Source organism: Capricornis sumatraensis, chromosome 2, assembly GCF_032405125.1.
Source record: "Capricornis sumatraensis isolate serow.1 chromosome 2, serow.2, whole genome shotgun sequence".
Taxonomy (NCBI): Eukaryota; Metazoa; Chordata; class Mammalia; order Artiodactyla; family Bovidae; genus Capricornis; species Capricornis sumatraensis.
In genome coordinates, this window is record NC_091070.1 from 189,930,230 (window position 1) to 189,953,096 (window position 22,867).

Below are 22,867 nucleotides of genomic sequence, written 5' to 3' on the forward strand. Positions count from 1 at the left end.
AATGTAGCTTTAGGATGTTATTTCAATGTATAATAGATTGAATAATGACCACGCAAAGAAATCAAGTCCTAATCCTTGAAAGCAGTAAATGTTACCTTATTTGGGGAAAGGATCTTTGCAGACATCATTAATTTGGAGAAATTACTCTGGATTATCCAGGCGGACTCTGAATGGCATCACAGTGTCCTTGTAAGAGGAAGGCAGAGGGGGATTCCACTTATACACATAAGGGAAACACATGGAGGGGAGGGAGTGGTGCAGACAGATGAGCAGAGATTGGAGCGAGCAGCCCCCAGAAACTGGAAGAAGCAAAGAGCAGCTTTTCCTCTGGAGCTTCCAGAGAGAGCCTGACTCTACTGACACCTCGACTGCAGACTTCTGGCCTCCAGAACTGTGTGAGAATGCATTTCTGCTGTTCTAAGCCACCCAGTTTGTGGCATTTCTCACAGCAGATTCAGAAAATTAATCCAGAATGTCAGAGCAGAATGAGAACTGGGGGACAGATATTTTTAAACCGGAATGCCTAAAATTCTTTGGCATATCCCAGAGGTGGGAGAGGCAAGATCATAAATTCTAGACTTCAGAGTCGAATAAACTAGGTCCAAATGGTGTTTCCATCACTGTCATCAGATCTTCCCAGAGCACTTTCCTGTCTCCCTGAGGAGGGGGCTGGAGGCAGGAGAACCATCCGCAGAGTCTGTAAGAGGTCAAATGAGAAAAGAACAGGGCTTGATTCGAGGCAGAGGGAGTAGGGGTAGAGAGGAGGACACAGAAAGGAAGTAAAACCGCTCACATTTATTAAACACTTACTATGTGCCCTGGTGACTCAGCCAGTAAAGAATCCTTCTGCAATGTGGGAGACCTGGGTTCGATCCCTGGGTTGGGAAGATCCTCTGGAGAAGAGAACAGCTACCCACTCCAGTATTCTTGCCTGGAGAATTCCATGGACTGTGTAGTCCTTGGGGTCACAAAGAGTCAGGCACAACTGAGCGACTTTCACTTCCACTGTGTGCCGGATGCCATGAAAAGCGCTTTTGTATGCATTATTCATTTGATGTTCTCAAAAACTCTATGATGTACATACTGTTCCTACTTTCACTTATAGATTAGGAATCAGAGGCACAGAAAAGGTAAAAGATATGTCCAAAACAACACAGCAATTAAGGTGCAAACCAGAATCTACGCTGTTCAATCCAAGCTGAAACACAGGCTTACAGCAACAGGCTAGTAGACAAGGCTCAGGTAGTGGTGTACCACATAAGGGGGTGTACACCCACCCCTGTATCCAGTGAAGGGGTGTGTTATCTGCAGAGATTTTCAAATACTAAGAAAACAGAATGGAACGTAGTCTTTTTACTGTCATGATAGGCCAGTGATTCTGAACAAAGACAGAGCTGTAATACTTCTCCCTGCCAGAGCAGAGTGCACCCAACATCCCCCTTATGCTACTGAGTTTAGCAATCATTTTGGACCAATTAAAACCGCTTATGTGGGCAAGATAGATATACATCTGTTCATTGGGCATGTCAGCCTTTTTCAGTGCATGAAAGTGAAATCCTCAGAAACACCCTGTGTGGCATGCTTTGGTTTATCTCAGTTTTCCATAGGTCATGGACAGCTTGGCATTTGTTCCCGTCATTGGTCCCTCCAGATGACTCTCACTAGAGGACAGTAGGTTGGCCAAGGCCCAGAGGGGCCAGTGGGGATCAGTGTACCCATGTCTGGAAGGCTACTTTTTTCCATCTAAGCCATAACATACATGTCTGTGTAGCCTCATTCAAATGCCTTACAGACAAAATCAGAAGAAGCAGAAATATGTTCCACCGTCATGTGTGTATGGCTTCTGAATACCTATTTCTAGACCCATTTTCTCCCCAGACTTCTAGATTTATAGTGCCAACTGCTTATCCCCATTTGGATGCATACTACACAATTGAAATGCTAAATGCTCCAGAATTGGTTATTAATGTCTCACCTTTTTGTCCTGGCACGGAAAGCAGTCTGTCCACTCTGCCCAGTTGTCCAGCTGGCAGGAGACAGCTGTCGGGGTGAAACTCTCAACAGCTCGACTAACTCTCCTAAAGAGACGGAGGACCTCGATTCAGTTTTTTATTTTTTATCATGATCATTTTAATTTCTGTAATTATAAATGTGAAAAGGTGTTTTAATATGATGGCATCTTAATAATATGTAAACATGCTGAATTTTTCCCCAGCTTTATTGAGGCATAATTGACTTAAAAATTGTATGGTATATTTATGATGATGGGTGTGATAGTTTGATATACATATACACTGTGACACGATTATCACAATCAAGGGAAACATATACCTCACCTCCCATAATTACCTTTTTTCCTTTTTTGGTGTGCTAAGACATTTCAGACTACTCTCTTAGCAAATTCCGACTGTACACTATGCTATTACTAACTCTAGTCACCACGTTGCACGCTAGAAATGCAGGACTTTTCATCCTGGGAATTGAGAGAGTCAATTCCCAGGCAGGCTGATAAGAAGGCCGGGGTCCCTGAGGAGGAGAAAGTGGTCTGGGGCTCTCAAAGTGGAGATAGGGGTCTGGAATTCTCAAGGAGGAGGAAGGGACAAACATTTTTCTTTTTTCCTCTCTACATTCCTTAGTCTTAGTCACATAGTTTTTTTCTGATGATTATACAACAAACAACTCAGTTTAAACTTTGTACTAAGGATTATATAACAACAGTGTATTCTGCTTGAGGACAGTTTCTCCTTCCTGAAAACCTTCTGGCTAATCCTGTTATCTTAAAATGTAAATTATGGGAGTAGGCCTAGGAAGATCTTTACAACCTTGGGACTTTCTTTTGATTTATTGCAGTAACTAATTTAAAATGTATATAACTCCCCTACTTAGACGAGCGAGGGGGACACTGTCTGCTCCCTTTCTGATGTCTATGTCAGAAGCTTTTGCTGTCCCTTTTTCACTTTAATAAAACTCTGCTACACAGATGCTCTTGAGTGATCAAGCCTGGTCCCTTATCCCAAAGCTAAATCTTCTTCGGAGATCATGAATCCAACATCATTCACCATAAGCTATCACTATGACAGAAAGTTTATATCCTGTTACCAACCTTTGCCCATGTTGTTCTCGCCCCAAGCCCCTCTATTCTCTCTGGTTCTATGAGTTAGACTTTTCTTTAGATTCCCACATATACCTGAGATCATGCAATATTGCCTTCTTTCTGCCTGGCTTATTTCACTTAGCATAATGTACTCCAGGTTCATTTATGTTGTCACAAATGGCAGAATTTCCCCCTTTTTTATGGCTGAACAGATGCTTAATTTTTTTTAATTTGTACAGGTTGCCCATTGATTCGGGCATCTGGTTACTTGTAGCTGCAGAACATGAAACAATATCACAATATATATTCCCTTAACCTTCAAATTATCCGGAAATAGGAGTGGGGATAGAGCAAGGAAATGAGAGGAACATTCATTCATAAAGGCACAGTTTTTGCTTGGAACCCTGGGCTGCAGGAGTATTTCCAATACTTGATTAATTCTATCATCCTTCTTAAAAATTGCATGTGCTGTTTTTAAAACAAAAGATATATGGCCTATTGCTCTTTTTATCCCAATATTTTATTGTGGCAAAATATACATAACATAAAACTTATACTTTACCATAATCATTTTTAAGTGTGTAGTTCAGCGGCATTGAGTACGTTCATATTGTTGTACAACCATCACCAGCTTCCATCCCCAGAACTCTTTTCATTTCCATGCATCAATTTTGAGATGTAAAATTTAAGCAAATAAAAAAAAATAACTGTGCATGTTTTCCTTTCAGTCAATCAGTTTTAAGAAATAAAGAATAAAATTATATTGTGCCTCTACCATATACGAGAATGATGCTGCAGTGCTTCAAAACTCAGTCTGATTATGCCATGAGCTGGTCCTCATAATGAATGATGCCCTCCTAGGCTGCAACCCCAGACAGGAAGCCCTAGGATCCTCAGGATAGTGGTGTTCACATTTATCATTGGTTCTCAAACTTTGGTCCTAGGAACCCTTTATACACTAACATACTATGAGGACCCTGAAGAGCTTTTATTTAAGGGGACTAGACCTGTTGCTAGTCACAGAATTAAAAATCAAAACTGAGAAATTTTGAAGTGTTTATTTTCCCATTTAAAATCACTGTGAAATTGTTACATGTTACCATGTATATTTATTTAAAAATCCATTTCCAAGAAAAATAATTATTGAGAAGTGTTATGTTTTATGTTTTTGCAAACCTCTTTGATGCCTGGTTTATAGGAAGCAGCTAGACTCTCACCTCTGCTTTTTCACTGAATTTGTTGCTTTATGTTGCCTTAATTGAAATCTATGAAGAAACTCCAGCATCATACAGTTATGTAGCTGAAAAAGTAATGTAGTTGAGGAATGTTTTAATAGTCTTCTCAGATAATTGTGAATGTTCTTTGATGTTACACCAACACTTTAAAAGCAGTAATTTCTTAAATGTTAGTTGTAATCTGAAAGCCTGTCGGTAAATTTTTAACTTCTCTGTTACATGAAAACTCACTGGTCTGTGCACGCCTTAGATGGATCCAGTACCCATACACAGGCTACCCTGGTGGCTCGGTGGTAATGGAGAAGGAAATGGCAACCCACTCCAGTGTTCTTGCCTGGCAAATCCCATGGACAGGGGAGCCTGGTGGGCTACAGTCCATGGGGTCTCGAAAGAGTCAGACATGACTTAGTAAGTAAACAACAACAAAATCCATACATAATTTTTATAACAGCAAACATTGGAAACTGAGAAAATAATGGCTCCCAGAGTGAATGTATCTTAAAAATATTCACATATTTCAATATAAAATATTTTAAAGTCAAATTTATTAATATTAACAGTGATCTCAAGCTCATAGTAGTGAATATGTTATCCAAAATTTTAGTTTTCATTTGAAAGCCCAAATTTTGTCATTGGTAACAAATAATGCTATCTGTTTTCCTGGAAGTAATAGGCCCTCTGCTCATTTTTGAGACAATGTCTACCAATTATCTTAGCCTGAATAACAGTAGTTTGTCTAGCAGTCATTTTGTCAAGTAAAAACAATGTTCTAGGAAAAAGACATCAACATTGATTTAACTCAAACAGTTGCTTTTTCTCAAGACAGTCATCATACTCAGGTACAGTAGAAGTTCTATATGCATTCTTTTCATTTGGCCACAAATAATATTTAAGTAACATGCTTTCAAAGATTGTGTTTTAATAAAATTAATAATTTTAACTGTTTTAAGGAATTTTGTAAGTGAAACAACTTCTTTCCTATAAGTTTGATGTCACTGCCTTGATTTGTCAAGGCCACAGTAGCTTTATTCAACATTAATTTTATACCATCAGGGCAAACATAAACACAGTGAAAAGAGAAAATAATATCTTAGTATTATTGTGAAATTGTTTTGAATTCCCAGATACTGCCTGCATAAGATCTTGGGGACTGCCTACAGTCTGCAGACCACACTTTGAGAAACTCTGATTTATAAAATGATGTTAGTATAGAACACCAGCTCTACCATCCCTTCAAAGAAAACTTTAGTGTTCAGCTTTTCAGCTTCCTCTCTACTCCAGTTCCTCTCATCACCCTGGGAGACCTCAGCATCGCTATAGACGAACCACTCAATGTTCTCTGCTCTCAGTTGTTCCTTTTCTTCCTCTTGAGTAACTCTTCTTTGTCCCGTCTTCTTCCATGATTTCATCCTGGACGTTTGCTCTCTGAAACAGCTTCCCTTCCAAATGACTAATTCATGGGTCACCTATGAAGTTATTTGGGGTTCCACAACCTCTTTTCCTTCTATTTCTATATACTCAAGGATTCCTGCGAACTTTTCTTGGACCTCGTTGGGGCCTCCATTGACTCCTAAGCTTTCTCTCTAGCAATAACACCTCCCCTGTTTTCATTTTCCTTCACAATCAGTTTTTATTTCATGATCCATCATTTTAAAATTGTAATTATGTTCCAAATTCCTGGAACTCACTGTTCTGATGATCACACCTACCAATGAAACCCAGTCTTGAAAGAATCCAAGTATCTTTCTCCTGGTTAATTTCTAGGTATCTTCAGCCTCATCATAAACATCGGTTCCTTAGGAAAACATTCCTCAATGCTCTGACTGATGAGACATCTCTCTTCACATGATTTGGTCAATCTCTGCACATTTTTGTCTCAAAACTTAGCACACTTATAATATTTGTATAGTTTCTGCCATCTCCACCAGATCATAAGCTGTATGAATGTGGGTACTTGTACTGTTCACATGTTTGCTACTGAACTCCCAGCACTTATCATGATGCCAGACCGAGGGAAGGTGTTCAGAAAATATTTAGGAAAGTAAAGAAAGGGAGAAAGAGAGAAGGAGAAGGAAGGAGAGGAGAAGGAAGGGAGTGAGGGAAGGAGGGAGAATTAAAGGGGATGGAAAGAATGAAAACAGTTTATGGAAAATAGATGGACATTGTTTAGAAATTTATTTGAACTTAATTTCCAGTTAGAATCTAATTAAATAATCCTGGTGTCTAGACATTCAGATGGCTCAAAGTTTGGCCCATATGTTATTTTTATAATAGATTGTCCTAATATTAAAAGTGTGAAGCATAGAAACACGGAGAAAAGCAAGGTTTCTAATCACCAGAAGATGGGAGAGAAGTTACAAGGGCAGAGGTTTGGGAGCAGAAAATGACTACAGCGTTAGTTCTGCGTCTCACTGTAGAACTGTCAAGATAATGTCATTGTAAGCCCACAGAGACTGCATTATGATGTCAAAATGGAAGGAAACAGTATTAATGGATGGAAGCAAAAGTTTAGACAGAGCAGTGGTGTGTTGCTGTGGTTTTAAAAGCTTTGTGACATGATGTCTAGACAGAGGCACACACAGTCGTGCTATCACTGAAGCAAGGCTACAGAAAGTACACAAGGACCATTCATTAAGTCGTTACAGGGCTCCAACCTTTTAGCCAATATCAATATGACTGGCGTTTTCTCTTATCATGCCAATGAATTTTTTAATGTAGTTTATTTTTTATGGATTTTGAAAGTCATGCATTCTCCTTAAGAGAACATAGAAAAGATTATAAAAGAAAAAAAATTATCCCAACTTTCCACCACCATTAATTCTGTTTCCTTCCCTTCTTTATTTCCATAAAAGAGTTGAGGTCATACTATTACATTTTTATATGTGTATCTTTCCATTTAATATTATCAGGGAAATACAAATTTTTATGATGACTGCACATTGTTCCATTCCACTAACATTAAACAATTAGAGTATTGAGCGTCCAGTTTTTCTGTATTCTAAGTTATTTACTGAAGATACATCCTGTAGAATAAGATGGCTAAATTGAAGGATACAAATGGTTTTAAAGTTTATGACACATATAGCCAAATGGCTTTCCAAAAGAACTGTATCAATTTTTCAATTTCTTAAGGGACATTTTTTTTCCTGTTTATTTATTTATTTTACTTTATAATATTATATTGGTTTTGCCATACATTGACTTGAATCCGCCATGGGTGTACATGTGTTCCCCCTCCTGAACCCCCCTCCCACCTCCCTCCCCATCCCATCCCTCTGGATCATCCCAGTACGCCAGTCCCTAGCACCCTGTATCATGCATTGAACCTGGACTGGCAATTCGTTTCACATATGATAATTTACATGTTTCAATGCCATTCTCCCATATCATCCCACCCTCGCCCTCTCCCACAGAGTCCAAAAGACTGTTCTATACATCTGTGTCTCTTTTGCTGTCTCACATACACGGTTATCATTATCATCTTTCTAAATTCCATATATATGCGTTAGTATACTGTACTGGTGTTTTTCTTTCTGGCTTACTTCACTAATAAATCTGTGGCCTAGTAAATCTTGGCAAATAGTTTGAAAGCATCTCCAAGCTACTGAAAATTTACTCCAACAGTAAGATCCTGGAGTCTTTGATACTAGTCTTTAGTTGGCATCTATCTTGCTGTGCCACTCTGAGCAGAACCCAGAGAGGCTTTTAAGTTTTTCATCTGTAGAATCAACATGAGGGCACATAGTGGTCTGTGCAGGGTTCCCTCCACTCTGCACGGTGTGCTCTGTGGGGTACTGCTTCCTGAATTATGCGCTAGAGGCGGAAAAGGAAAAGAAGCAAAGTTACCTGGTCAAATAGATTTGGATAAATTGCATACAGCATACTGCTCTTGGAGATTTAAATGTCCAGTAATACTTTAAAGGCACTGAGAAGTTCTGCATTTTATTTGCTTAATCCAGCAGTTACCCAATTTTTGACCATAGGTCATTTTTTTTTCATTTAATAAGACCATAGAGCACAGCTGAAGAAACACTGATGTAACAGAAAGGGGTTTAGAGTATACCAAAGATGTATATAATCCAGATTCTGCTATTTAAAGCTGAAAATCAGAGATGGTGAAAACTTGTGAGACTGTTTTGAATATGGGAATAAGATTACATATGCAAAGCCCTAAGCATCAGCCTGACATACATGCTAATTTCTTCTCTATAACCTTCTCAACCCCAGACATGCTCATCAAACCTCTTCATCTTCATTAAAAACATTGAATGCCCACTCTGTGGAGTGCCAGAGACTAGTGATATGCTTCCCACCTGCCTTTTTAGATAGGGTGACATATTGGGCAGAAGGCCTAAAGCCTGGAATTGAATGTGGCCACCTTAGCAAGGTAGATCACAGAATAACTAATTAGCTACCCATCCCAGGTGAGAAGATCAGAAAGCCCAACCCTGATTACTTCCAGTGGGTCATCCTAATAAATTGGCTATGCTTATATTCAAGGCTGATTGTCGCTAATTATACAACTTTGAGCCACTCCCATTCAGTTACATGGAAATTTACCTCATGAAACAAGTATTGGAAAGTACTGGACTTTCAAAGTGCTGAATCTCCAGTGACCTCCATGTTGCTAAATTCAGTGGAAAGCTTTCTGGCTTGGTCTTAACTGCCCTCTGTTAACCAGCATTTCCTTCTTGAAATATTTCTTCTCTTGGACTTCTTCAGCACCAAACTTCCTTGTTCCCTTCTTACCTCTGTGGCCAGTTCTCTTTGATGTCTCTGAAAACTAGAATTCTTCAGGGTACAGTCTTGCCTTTTTGCTTTTCTCATTTTTGAGAAAGTGGGATCCATTTCCTGGGCTTCTCATACCATCTGCAGTAATGCCTCTAGATTGAGATCGTCAAGCTTGGAAAATTTGTCTTATTTATCCAACTGTCCCATTTTATATCTCCACTCATGCCTCTCAGGCATGGTGAACTTAATGGCTCCACGTTTAACTCTTAATTTTCTTCTTTTAACCTGTTCCTCTCTCAGTTTTACCCAAGTCAGTAATTGGAACAATCCTAACACATGCTTGCTCAAGCCAGGTACCTAGCAGTGGCCTTTAATTCCTTCCATCCCCTCACACCCATATCCAGTCCTTTGGAAATTTCTGTCAGTTTTTGCCGCGGCCAGCACAAGCAAGAGTCGCACCTACAAGGGGAGAGAAACGGAGCGTCCCCGCGTGGAAAAATAAGAGAGAGAGACAAAAGATGGGGTTGAGAGGATCAGACCCACTATGTCTGATGCCTTCCTTTATTAGGCCACGGTATTTATAGGGTAAAGTACGTGACTTAAGACATGTACAGGGTTATTCTTTAATCTCAAAATACTATCACCAGACCCCTATAAGTACTCTATCTTTTAAGACATGTTGCAAGAGCTAGACCTCCTGGAGCAAGACGGCCTGGAGCCTTAAGGGCTGTAAAAATTCCTGAGGGTGGCGGGACAGGGAGCTTAGGTCAACGCCTAAGGCTCCGCATATCTGCGGAGCAGCTCCCAGGATTTAACCCTTCACGGGTCGTCCCCCGCATCTCCCCTCTCTTTATTTTTTTAAAAGCTCCATAAGGTGTCGCTGTTGCAACATGTTTTTATGTATCAGAATTTTGACATGTAAAACTTCTTTAACAATACTACGAATAAAACAAGGAGCCAAACAAATCACGATAAGCACAACAGTCAAAACCGCGCCCACAGCAATTATGCTTCGCCATAGTGAATGCAAGCTAGGGAAATTAGAAAATAAATTTTGCACAAAATTGTTAACAGCATCAGCAATATTTAAAATAGCTTTAGGAGAATTTTCAATATCAAGAATTTCATTATGTAATTGCAATAAATCTAGAGAAACATTAGTATTAAACCAAATTCCTTGTAGATGTTTTTTCACCTTATCCCAAGGAAAGTCAGATGTATTATAAGCCTTTTTTGTAACACAAATCCATTTATAATTAGCATGACATTGAATTTTCATGCGAAGGCTAATGCTCTGAACTTGTTCTCCTAGAACTCTAACCACATCATATAAAGCTGATAATCTATCTTCTATTTTTTTATCTATATCTTCTTGTGTTCCCATTACTTTAGTAACATTATATGACAAGGAATCTACAGCATGAGCAGCTTGAATGGATTGTGCTAGAGATACAGAAGCAGTAACAGCAGTTGCTATAAGGGTGATTAAGGATACTATACCCAGAATAATCAGGCTCACACTTCTTTTAGTGTGGCTAAGAGCCGTGTTAATGCGTTGTAGCAATTCTAAAGCAGTCTCGTCATACCAAGCTTCAGTTATTTCAACAGGTAGCATTACAAAAGCAGGTTGTTTTACTATTAAAACTTGTTCTCCTTTTGCAACACCTCTTATGCAATTGGTAAGTATGCAATTAGAACAATTTAAATGATAAATATTTGATGACAATGTTATTTCCATATGGCCTTGTATCAACATGAATGGGTAAGGGACACAAGCTCGGGGATATAAAAATCCCGTAACTCCTACATTACCATATTTACTCCCACTGATATTGGGTTGCAAATATAGACTATTACCATGACCAAAAGCAGCAAAAAGTTTCTACAATTCTGTTTGAAATATCTGAGCAGTGTTTACAGAGAGAATGGGTGGATGCTGTCCTCGATATTCAGGAAAATTAGGCTTTCCTCCAGGTGCCCAGTCCCATAGAAAAGTGGTATTGGCATTGTTGATGTTGTACACCGACGCAACCCGGGCTCGACATAAAGTCCAAGGAGTGTCTATTCCTATGCGGATGCTTAGATGTTTGTCACAAAACGGAATGTCGAGAGGTCCCGCCCCGTCACGGTGCGATCTTTTTCCGGTTTTTTCATTGATGCCAGAAATAGTCACTCGAGGATATGATATATCAGCTGACACCTGTATACAGTGAGGATGCTGTAATTGATAAGAAAAGCACATAGGATATTGCGTAGTAAGACCATAAAAGGAGATATTGGCTTGTTGCTGAAAAAGTACCTCTTTAATGTTTTTTCCTTGTAATGCCGCTGCCATAGCAATGCCTTGCATATAGGAGGGTCCAATGTCAGCACAAATACGAATAAAATCAGACAGATCTCCCTTCTTTCTATAGGGTCGTAAAGCAGCTTGACAAGCAGAGTTAGCGTTTTTAAAAGCCAATTGTTTTGCTAATACCATCCCAGCCTTTTCATCTGACATTATCTTACCTATAGTATCTAAGAGTCGTGCCACGAAGTCCTGATAAGGCTCATCAGGTCCCTGTCAGACCTTTGAAAGATCTTTTGTCTTAGTACTGGAGCTAGGGAGTTTTTTTTTTTTTTTTTTTTTTTTATGCCTGTCGGGCTGCATTTGATATTTGTGGATATGCACCAGGCAAAAAATTAAGTTGAGTATTAGTAGCCTGGAAAGCGCCTTCACCAATCAACATTTCATAGGAGGTTTGTATACCTTGCTGCCGATTAATATCGGCTATGTGGGCACACTGTTCAAAATATTCAGATTTCCATAATAAATAATCTCCCCCCTGAAAGACAAGCTCTAGCTATTTGTTTCCAATCATTTGGGGGTAGATTTTGAGTACCCAGATTTTCTATCATAGCAATAGTGAATGGAGCGGTAGGACCGTATTGTGAACAAGAGACCTTTAACTCTTTCAATTGCTTGAAAGGCAGTGCTTCATAGAAACGCTGGTTATTATTTTCAAAGACAGGAAAAGCAAGGGAAAAATCGGAGACAACCTCACCAAGTCGTTGTGCTTGTCTCAATGCCTTTTGTAGCGGAGACACCATCTCAGATGGAGGAGGAGGAGGAGGAGGAGGCCCCGGAGGGGGATCGAGACCAGCAACTACGGAAGGAGCATAGGCAGGAGGGAGAAGGGGAGCAGAAGGGGATTTTAAACTGTTACTAGGAAACTTAATTCCTGAGTTCTGCAAGGCAACAGTGAGATTTTTTAAACATTCAACCAAATCATCTTTAGATGTTGACGCCCCCTTTTCTTGTGCCAAAAAACCCCAGTCTTCTTGATGGTATTTAGCAGCCCCTTCATCTAATTCTGCCTCATCTGTGGAGGAAAGTGAATCATCATTATCTGGCGGACGCGACAAGTTACAAAAGGGAGGGTCACCTTTAATTCCCTTGGGAACAGCATACGTGGGCTCCGAATCAGGAACATGAAGAGGATTTTCTTCCTGTTTTAATAAATTTCCTAAACGTTTTAATTCATCATTATCAAAATCCAAGCAATCACGAATTAGTGTCCAAAAAGATAAAGTTTCTACAGGAACCTTTTCAGGGCCATGTAAAGTATAATGAGTCCGAATTTGTTCCCCTACCTTTTTCCACGTCTCTAAGCTCACCGTGCCTTCTCTGGGGAACCAAGGACAAACTTCTTCAATAAATGAAAGAAAATTGGTTAATTTAGGTTTAGAAATAGTAATTCCCCGGTGTTTTAACATTACAGATAGCATATGTACAAAGAGTTGACGACTATGCGTCTGTCCCATATTTATACTCTCAACGATATACCTTACTGCTCCTTCCTTGATAGTCGCTAGTATACTTATATACTCACTCTTTTCGACTTAATATGAGCAGTGGCGAGGAGAAGCTGTCGATCTCGGGCCCCACGTTGGGCGCCACCTGCCGCGGCCAGCACAAGCAAGAGTCGCACCTACAAGGGGAGAGAAACGGAGCGTCCCCGCGTGGAAAAATAAGAGAGAGAGACAAAAGATGGGGTTGAGAGGATCAGACCCACTATGTCTGATGCCTTCCTTTATTAGGCCACGGTATTTATAGGGTAAAGTACGTGACTTAAGACATGTACAGGGTTATTCTTTAATCTCAAAATACTATCACCAGACCCCTATAAGTACTCTATCTTTTAAGACATGTTGCAAGAGCTAGACCTCCTGGAGCAAGACGGCCTGGAGCCTTAAGGGCTGTAAAAATTCCTGAGGGTGGCGGGACAGGGAGCTTAGGTCAACGCCTAAGGCTCCGCATATCTGCGGAGCAGCTCCCAGGATTTAACCCTTCACGGGTCGTCCCCCGCAAGTTTTGCTTTCAAGATGTATCTCAAGTATCTTCCTCTCTGCCTATCTAGACTGCCTCATCCTAATTTTAGACATTATTATCTCTCGCCCAGATCACTGCTTGGCCTCCCATGGTCTGAGATGGTCCACTCAATTTCCTCCAATCTTTGCTCTGCACAGACACATTTTAAAATGAGAAATCAGATAATACCTGCCCTGTAGAAGACATTCCATGTGATTTTTTGTTTGTTTTTCACTACACATAGACTAAAATCCAAATTCCTCATGAAGGTGCCAAAGAATCTCTGTGATCTGGCCCCTGACCACCTTTTTGCCATCTTCTCAGGACACAGCCCCCTGATCTCGTGCTGTCCCCGTCCTGCAGGTCCTTGAACCTGACAAGCCATTTCCCCTGGGGTTCTTAGCGTGTACTGACTTCTCCACTCTCCCTGCTCTTCGCATGGGTTCTCCCTCCTCACCATCCTTCATCTCTCAGCTTAAATTTTAACCACCTCCACAGAGAACCCGCCACTTGCCTATTTTCAGATTGCTCTAGAGAAGGTAACAGGCAGGAAGGCCAAGGGTCTGCAAATGGAAGAAATAGGCTGCAAGTGTTAGACATTTTTTTATCTCTCTCTTAAGTGGCAGAAGAAAACAAGCTACAAGTGTTAGATTTTTCCCCCTTCTCTATACAAATTTTAAAAGGTGTCTTTTAAAATTCTATGTTGCCATAACACATACCTGATTCCACCTGAACTGAACTTTTCTCAAACATTGAGCTAACCAATGTGTTTTCTTATGGAAATGTTTTTCTTAAGCTATGTTAATGAACTATATATTTACCCTAAACTCTGTCTTTAAGTTGGTTCCGCCTAAGACTCAGAATCCATTTCACAAACCAGTATGTTTTACTCAGACAGTTGTTCTCTTAATCTATGTTAATGAAACCATACATTTGCTTGGAAATCTGCCTTTCTTCAAGATTCATGTCAATCATTTTATGGCCTGGGATGACTCACCTTGTGCCAATATTATCTCAAAATGTATGTTGTGGGTGAGGGGTCTGGTGCCACTCTGAGTTTTGAGACATCTCTTGTCTCTAATTAACAGCTTGCTGATAGGTATATAACATACTGCTAAAGGCTAGCAGGGCAGCACTCTTTCTGACCCCTTCTGATGTCTTGTCAGAAGCTTTCTCTATCTCTTTTATACTTTAATAGAAATTTTATTACACAAAAGCTCTGAGCAATCAAGCTTTGTCACTGGCCCTGGATTGAATTCCTCTCCTCTGGAGGTCAAGAATCCCAGCATCTTTCTTTCATGGCTCAGCAACAACCTTTTGCTCTGATACCTCTATTAAAGACACTTTTTGTTTACTTCAAGTATTTACCACAATTTTTCCTGAAATGTTCAGTTTACATGCTTATTGACTGATTCCATCACTACACTGTAAATTCCGTGAGAGTCAGGACATTATCTGTTTTGTTTGCTATGGACCATACCTCTTTTTTTGTTTGTCTAGTCACTAAGTCGTGTTGGACTCTTGCGACCCCAAGGATTATAGCCAATGAGGCTCCTCTGTCCATGGGATTTTTCAGGCAAGAATACTGGAGAGGGTTGCCATTTCCTTCTCCAGGGGATCTTCCCAATCCAGGGATCAAACCCAGATCTCCCTCATTGTGGGCAGATTCTTTACCACTGAGCCACCTGGGAAGCCCATAAGCATACCTGGAATATGTATTAAGCAAATGAATGAAAGAATGAGCAGTATCTACTGTGTTCCAGGTACGCATAGAATTCCACACAGAACTTCTAGTTCTGATCCTTCTCCAGGCTCTCCCACAATATGCATAACACTCTTTCCTCCACATGGAGTAATCACACCCCATCCGTCTGCCCAGACTGTCCCAGTTCAGTTAGGTCTCATTTCCTCCAGATGGTTTTCTGTGCCCCACCGTGCATATTAAGTCTCATCAGTCATGTCTGACTCTTTGCAACCCTGTGGACTGTAGCCCACCAGGCTCCTCTGTCCATGGGGATTCTCTAGGCAAGAATACTGAAGTGAGTTTTCATGCCCTCTTCCAGGGGATCTTCCCAACCCAGGGATCGAACTTGGGTCTCCTGTCGCTCCTGCAGTGCTGGTGGATTCTTTACTGCTGAGCCACCAGAAAAGCCCACCTACCCTCTGCTAACATAATCCCACATGTGTAGAACCTCCCGCACTTTATGTCAACCCCTATCCTGCAAATTCTGCAAGGTAGGGGAGCATGACTCTACTGATCACTGTGGTCCCCTAGTGCTGAGCACAGTACCCGGCATACAGTGGGAATTCAATAAAAACTTTTGTATGAATATATCATCTCATTCAATCTTATATAATTTAAATTTTATCAGACTCCTGTGGAATATTATATCTATTTTATAGATAAGTAAAACAGATTCAGAGGAAGATGAAATAATGTGCTTAAAGTTATAATATATTGATAGTAAGCGGTGAAGCAAGAATTTACACCAAGACTTTTCCTGACTCCTTTGAACAAAAATGAATGAATGAATAAATGAACAAATGAATTTTAAAAAAAGTATCTACTGTGTTCCAGGTACACATAGAATTCCACACTGAACTATACATATTTAGAGAACATTCCAATATATACTAGAATAAATGCTATATTGGAAAATATTCCAACATATATTCCAATATGTATTGGAAGATTTTTAGAAAACATTTCAATTTATACTGTGAAGGACTGCTGACAAAAGGGAAATAAAGTAATAAAAGTAGTTTTCTAAAAGCTTACCATGTGCCAGCTTCTATGATCAGCGCTTTATGTGAACTCTTTTAACTCTTGACAAGCACTCATGAAATATGTATTATCTCTATAGATGAGAAAGTTAGCCTTGAAGGGTTTAAGCAACTTACCCAAGTTCCATAGCCACTAAGAGGTGAAGCCAGGATTTAAAACCAGGTTGATCGCACATCAAAGCCCACACCCAATGCTGCTTGAAGTACAGCTAGAGATTACTTACCCCGAAAGAAAAAAAGTGTGCACAGTAATGAGACTCATTTTGAGTCACATAGACTACTGCACTGTTTATATCAGCTGAAATTTCATGTAGCCTGAATACATATTGATTTCCAGTCATCTGGACAACTACAGAAAATATTCATATGGCCCTGGCCCAGGATACTTTGGTGAATACTCTGATGCCCATGAAATAAAATAAAAAAAGAGGAGGGTGATTTAAATTTCATTAGGCTCCACTGCCTATTTCATCTGTTTAGAGAAACAAACAGACCCATGTAATTATTCTGTATGTTTGAGATCTTCATTTGTATTTCTTCAACCCCCCGCCCCAAGGGATTTATGCTCATTCTTCACCGGTGGAAATGTTGGGTTGGAAGTGGTATAAAAGCCTTTGGGATTCTTAATTCCAAACTAAATTTTTCTTTTTTACTTTTTAAAAAATTTGTTGGAGTATATTTGGTTTATAATATTGTGTTAGTTTCTGGTATATAGCAAATCAAGTCAGTTATACACATACATATATCCACTCTTTTTTAGATTCTTTTCTCAATAGGTCATTACAGAGTATTGAGTAGATGTCCCTGTGCTATACTGCAGATCCATATTAGTTATCCATTGTACATATAGTAGTGTGTATACGTCAATCCCAATCTTTCAATTTATCCTCCCCCACTTAGCCCCTCTGATAACGGTGTGTTTTCTTACATCTGTGACTCTATTTCTGTTTCGTAAATAAGTTCATTTTGCTATTTGTTTTGAATTTGGGCATTGTTGCTTTACCATGTTGTATCAGTTTCTGCTATACAACAAAGTGAATCAGCTATATGTATATATATTCTCTCCTTCTTGGATCCGCCTCCAACTCACACCTCATCTCACCCATCTAGGTAAGTGGCATAATGTGATGTTTATATCTCTCTGTCTGATTTATTTCACTTAGTATAACCATCTCTAGGGCCATCCGTGTGGCTGCAAATGCCATTATTTCATTCTTTTTATGTCTGAGTAATGTTCCGTTGTATATATGTACCACGTCTTCTTTAGCCATTCTTCTGTCGATGGACATTAGATTGCTTCCATGTCCTAGATGTTGTAAACAGTGCTTATCAAAATGGGTGCTCAGTTATGGAAAGATTTTTTTTCTGATGGGCGAAGTGAAGTGAAGTGAAGTCACTCAGTCGTGTCCGACTCTTTGCAACCCCACGGACTGTAACCTACTGGGCTCCTCTGTCCATGGGATTTTCCAGGCAATAGTACTGGAGTGGGGTGCCATTGCCTTCTCCAGGGGATTTTCCCAACCCAGGGCTAGAACCTGGGTCTCCCGCATTGTAGGCAGATACTTTACCGTCTGAGCCACCAGGGAAGTCCCTGTAGTAATACTGATCTAGGAATTAGAAGGCCTGACTGTGCCCCTAGGAAGCTGTGTGACTTACATATGAAACTGCTTCGTTTCCTCTCTGGCCCGCAACTGCTGGGGACAATAATTACAACAATCTGAGGAAAATAATAAGGATTGAATTTGTCAATACTCATAAAATTCCTAGAGAAAACAGTCTGGTTGTTATTTAATATTCCACTTCTCTTTCTGGGACTCAGTTTCCTTATCTCTAACGTGAGTGGATTCAGTTTGATGTCAAAGTCCTTCCTAATTCCAAAGACCCATGAAATAAAAGTGATGGAAGTTGCAAACAACGATTTTAAGAGAGTTATTTTAAGTATATTAAAGGGAATCATAAACATTATGAGAAGTGAAATATGTCCAAAAAAAGTACCAAATGAAACTTTTAAAGCTGAAAAATTATAATAACCAAAATGAAAGATTCATTGAATGGGCTAAAAAAAAAAAAAAAGATTAAATATTGCAGAAGAAAAGATCAGTAAACTTAAAGTTATGATAGTATTTACAAAATGAAACAGAGAAAAAATGCTGCCAAAAACCATTTTTAAAAAAAGAAGAGAGCCTCAGGGCCCTGTAAGATAATATGAAGTGGCAGACTATATTTACAGTCAGAAGGAGAGGAGAGGGTATGGGGCAGAAAACATATTTGCATTAATAAAAGCAAATTTCCCCCCAAATTTGATGTGAACTATAAATCCACAGAATCACACCAAGGCACATCATAATCAAACTGCTGGAAATCAATGATAAAATATTTGAGTCCATTTTTTTAAAAAGTTTGACACACAAAGAATAGCAAAGTAGACTTTTCCTCAAAGACGATACAAGCCAAAGATAATGGAATGATATCTTCAAAGTCATGTGGAAGGGAAAGATGAAACTTTTCATGTAGAATTTCATATTCATCAAAGATATCCTTCAAAAAAGGCAACATAAAGAGCTCTTCTGACTAATAAAAACGGATCATTCTCTCACCAAAATTCATTCTGACCATAAGAAAGGTCAAAAGAAGTTTTTAGGAAAAATAATAATGGTATTAGAAGTGATACGATATTATTTGAAGGTAGGCTGTGATAAGTTAATGATGAATGTTGCAAAGCTTAGAGTAACAGCCAAAATAAATAAATAAAACAGAATCACTAATAAGTGATTTGGAATTAGGAAAAAAAATAAATCCAAAAGACAAAAAAGGAGGAAAACAGAAACAAAGAACAGATGGGACAAGTAGAAAACAAATTGAAAATTAGTAAACCCAAACCCATGAGTATCAGTAATTGCATCTTATAAAAGTGGAATAAATACTATGATTAAAAGACAGAGATTGTTAGACTAGATAATAAAGTAAGACCCGCCTGTGTGTTATCTGCATGAGTCATACTGCAAAATATAAAGAGTCAGATAAGTTAAAACAAAATATTGGGGGAAAAAATCGCCATGCACAGCCCAGGGATATAAAGCCTTTTGCAATGATAAAGGGGCAAATCATGTATAAACCTGTATATAGGTAGATAACAAGAGAGCTTCAAAATACATGAGGCAAACAACTAAAAGGAGAAACAGATAAATGCAAAATATAGTTGAGGATTGCAGCATCTTTCCCACAGTAATTGTTAGACAAGGAGGTGAAACTTGAGCAGCTTTAACAACCAACTTAATGACTTAAAACTGCACGCAACAACAGATGAGAGCACACTTTGAAGTACCCGTGAAATATTCACTAAGAGCATATTCTTTGTCGTAAAACAAATCTCAATAAATTAAAAGGATGGAAAAAATCTTTTAGCTTTTTAAAGCAACACACATGCTGAAATGCATTTTTTGTATAAAACACATAAAAGAGAGTCATGATTTTTGAGCTGAATATTATAATGTCTTTTCATCAACATTATCTTAAAATATTTTTTCTCAAGCAATTCCATTTTTCTAAGAATTTATAGTAATGGTGTAATAACACACAGGCAGTATAGTTTATAATAATGGTAAATATGAGCTTATAAAAGTAAATGTATGCCATTAAAAATGTAAATATACACCATCTGTTTTCAATGTTAGTGTTTATATAAGATTTTATTTGAGAAAAATGGTTATTTATTTTGCCATTGTTAAATTTTCTTAAAGTTTGAAATCACAGACTAATCCAAAAGATGCATACTAATTGGCACATTACAAATTTATTCTCATTTTTATCAACCATTAGAGAGAAGAAAGTACCCCCAAAAATGACAATAACAGTCACATAGCACCACTGGTAACAGCTGTCATTGAATGCTTATTAAGTACCAAGTGTCATTTTAAGTACTTTTATGCACTTAATTGTTCCTGTTACTTGCCTCCCACTTTACAGCCCAGAAAACTTAAATAACTTGCCTAAGATCACACAAATAGCACATGCTGGTGCCAGAATTTGAACCCAGTCAAGTTATTTCACCATGTAATTTTGCATTTGCAAAGCCAGGGCAGACAGTCTGGCATTAGACACAAGACCTTGTGATTTCCTACTTCAGCACTTTGCAACATATTTAATTGGTTCGCTTTTGCCTTGACTTCAAATTTGCCTCTTCACTGGTCTGTCTTATTTGATAAGTTCATCAAACATCAAGACTCTTTGTTCATTTTCAAAAAGGATTACAATGATAAGCTTTTATAATTAAGGGTATCTCAGCAGAGATTTCCTTTACCACAGTTCTCTGGCCTTTTATCTTCTAATTACTAGAGATGAATTTTCTGATTTTTCAAAATGGTATTTGCTTGAAATACAAGTTTCAAATTAACTGCTTATAAAAATGCCTTTCCCCCTTCTGAACTGTTGTTAGTTAAAGGAACTCTCTCGCTTAGCATTTAAAAGCAATAATGATTCAAAATTGAATCATCCAACAAGAATTTTAATAAAATTGCTCTACTTGAAATTTTCAATGTTTAGGAGACAGGGACCCCTTTAAAACTATCCCACAGGCAAAATAAGAGGCTATTTAAGCACTACAAAATACTTGATGTTAAGATTAAAAAAAAAAAAAATAACACATGAAGCCAGTTTGGGATATTCAAGAAAAAGGAATACATAAAATGCAGTGCACATAGATAAATATCTCTTCCATTCATTCCTCCATAGCAAAAGGTTGACTTTCTGGAATGAAATGACCCTATCTTTACAGTCTCTGTGTTTCCCAAGATAATTTTATATACTTTATCTAATTGTATCCTCCCCCTAACACTACCAGATGTGTATTCTTATAATTCACAAATGGACAAGCAGAGGTTAAATTGTCCAATATCATTCAAGAGAATGATCATTTATTAAGCTGAATATATTTTATATCCAGGATCTTATTTCATGTTCATTAAGGCTATCCATGTGGTGCTCGTGGTAGACCGACCTGACAATGCAGGAGACATAAGAGATTCAGGTTCGACCCCTGGGTTGGGAAGACCCCCTGGAGAAGGAAATGGCAACCCACACCATTATTCTTGCCTGGAGAATTCCATGGACAGTAGAGTTTGGTGGGCTACAGTCCATGGGGTCGCAAAGATTCGGACACGACTGAAGCAACTTAGCACAGAACAACTGTGCTAAGCAACTCTTACAGAAGAGGTATCATCATTTTCATTTGACCAATCGAGAAACAAGTGAAAAGAGATTATGCGATTTAGTCCAGATGACCCAGCCCCTAAGTCTTGGATTTGCACACAGGCCTATCTGACACCAAGTGAATGCTCTTTTTACTGACCTAGAGTCCTTCACTGAATTAGCAATAGCGTGGAAAAAAGTCACGTTCCATCCTATAACAGCCTGTTGCAAAAATGACAGCAGCTCATTTCCCGGCTAAGTAACCCTTTAAACTGCAAATTTCGCAGAAGCTCTTGGCCAACTCACCAGTTCACCTTCTCCTGTATGGTTACCCCAGGCTGATAAATCATCAAAAATAAGAGGAAAAAAGCAACAGCAAACATCTCATCCAGGAGCTACCAACCTGTATTACCTAGAGAGCAATGAAACTACTGAGGGAGTTGGAATAAAAGACATCTACAGTCTGGAATCTAGCTAATGTTTGAAACTAAAAAAAAAAAAACTCACTTGATTCTCATTCAAATATGGTTAATTACTTACTAGGGTATTGATTAGCCAAATGCCCTAAAATCCTAAATACCAAAGGCCACTGCCCCTCGGATCTTTGGAAAAACAATATATATATGGTTGAGGAAAGGAGGATATTTATAATAACCAATATCAGCTGAGCAGAGGTATCTTATTTTCAGAATGAGGCAAAAACCAAAGCAAGATATAGCTCCAGAATTCATGATCTTTTCAAGTAGCTGCTGGAATTTCTAAGGTCAGATCAATTTGTTTTGTAAGACTGAAATAAGGCTAATACTGGCATTTCAACTCAGCCATAAACAGCCAGCAAAATACAGGAAATGCTACCAGTTACATGGGGAAGTTCTCCAATGTATTGCCAAACATCTGGGGTCTGAGAAATGTGGATAACTGAATGGGCTTTCCACCTCTCATCCAGACATTGGGTATCATCACCATCTTGTTTTTATTTTTTACCTTTTTTTAAATATTGGAGTATAGCCAGTTAACAATGTTGTGATATTTTCAGGTAGACAGCAAAGGGATTCAGCCATATATATACATGTATCCATTCTTCCCCAAACTCCCCTCCCATACAGGCTGCCATGTAACATTGAGCAGAGTTCCCCTTGCTATACAGTAGGTCCTTGTTGGTTATCCATTTTACATATAGCAGTGTGTACATATTCATCCCAAACTCTCTAATTCTCCCTTCTCCCTATTCCTCCCCCTTGGCAACCATAAATTTATTCTCTAAGTCTGTGAGTCTGTTTATGTTTTGTAAATAAGTTCATTTGAATCATTTCTTTTTTAGGGTCCACATATAAGAGTCATACAATATTTCTAGCATATTTGTGTCTTCAGGGAACCAGTTGCCTTAAATGGACATCTCCAAAAGCATCCTCTAGAATTTTAACAACAACCACACACTGGACTGATGGCGCCATGTCTACATACCTTCTCTTACTCATCCAGACA

General features: G+C 38.8%; 1 protein-coding gene across 1 annotated transcript in view; it reads right to left on the reverse strand.

Annotated features, from left to right (window-relative positions):
- The window catches only part of C8A (complement C8 alpha chain), a 76,463-nt gene extending 54,639 nt beyond the window's left edge, over positions 1–21,824 (reverse strand). Inside the window, exons 1-2 of the mRNA XM_068966287.1 lie at positions 21,689–21,824; positions 1,976–2,078 (exon numbers count right to left, since the gene is read on the reverse strand). Of these exons, the coding sequence (XP_068822388.1) occupies positions 1,976–2,078; positions 21,689–21,765 (180 nt within the window). The 5' untranslated portion in view covers positions 21,766–21,824. The remainder of the gene's footprint in view (positions 1–1,975; positions 2,079–21,688) is intronic.
- Positions 21,825–22,867: the final 1,043 nt, after the last annotated feature.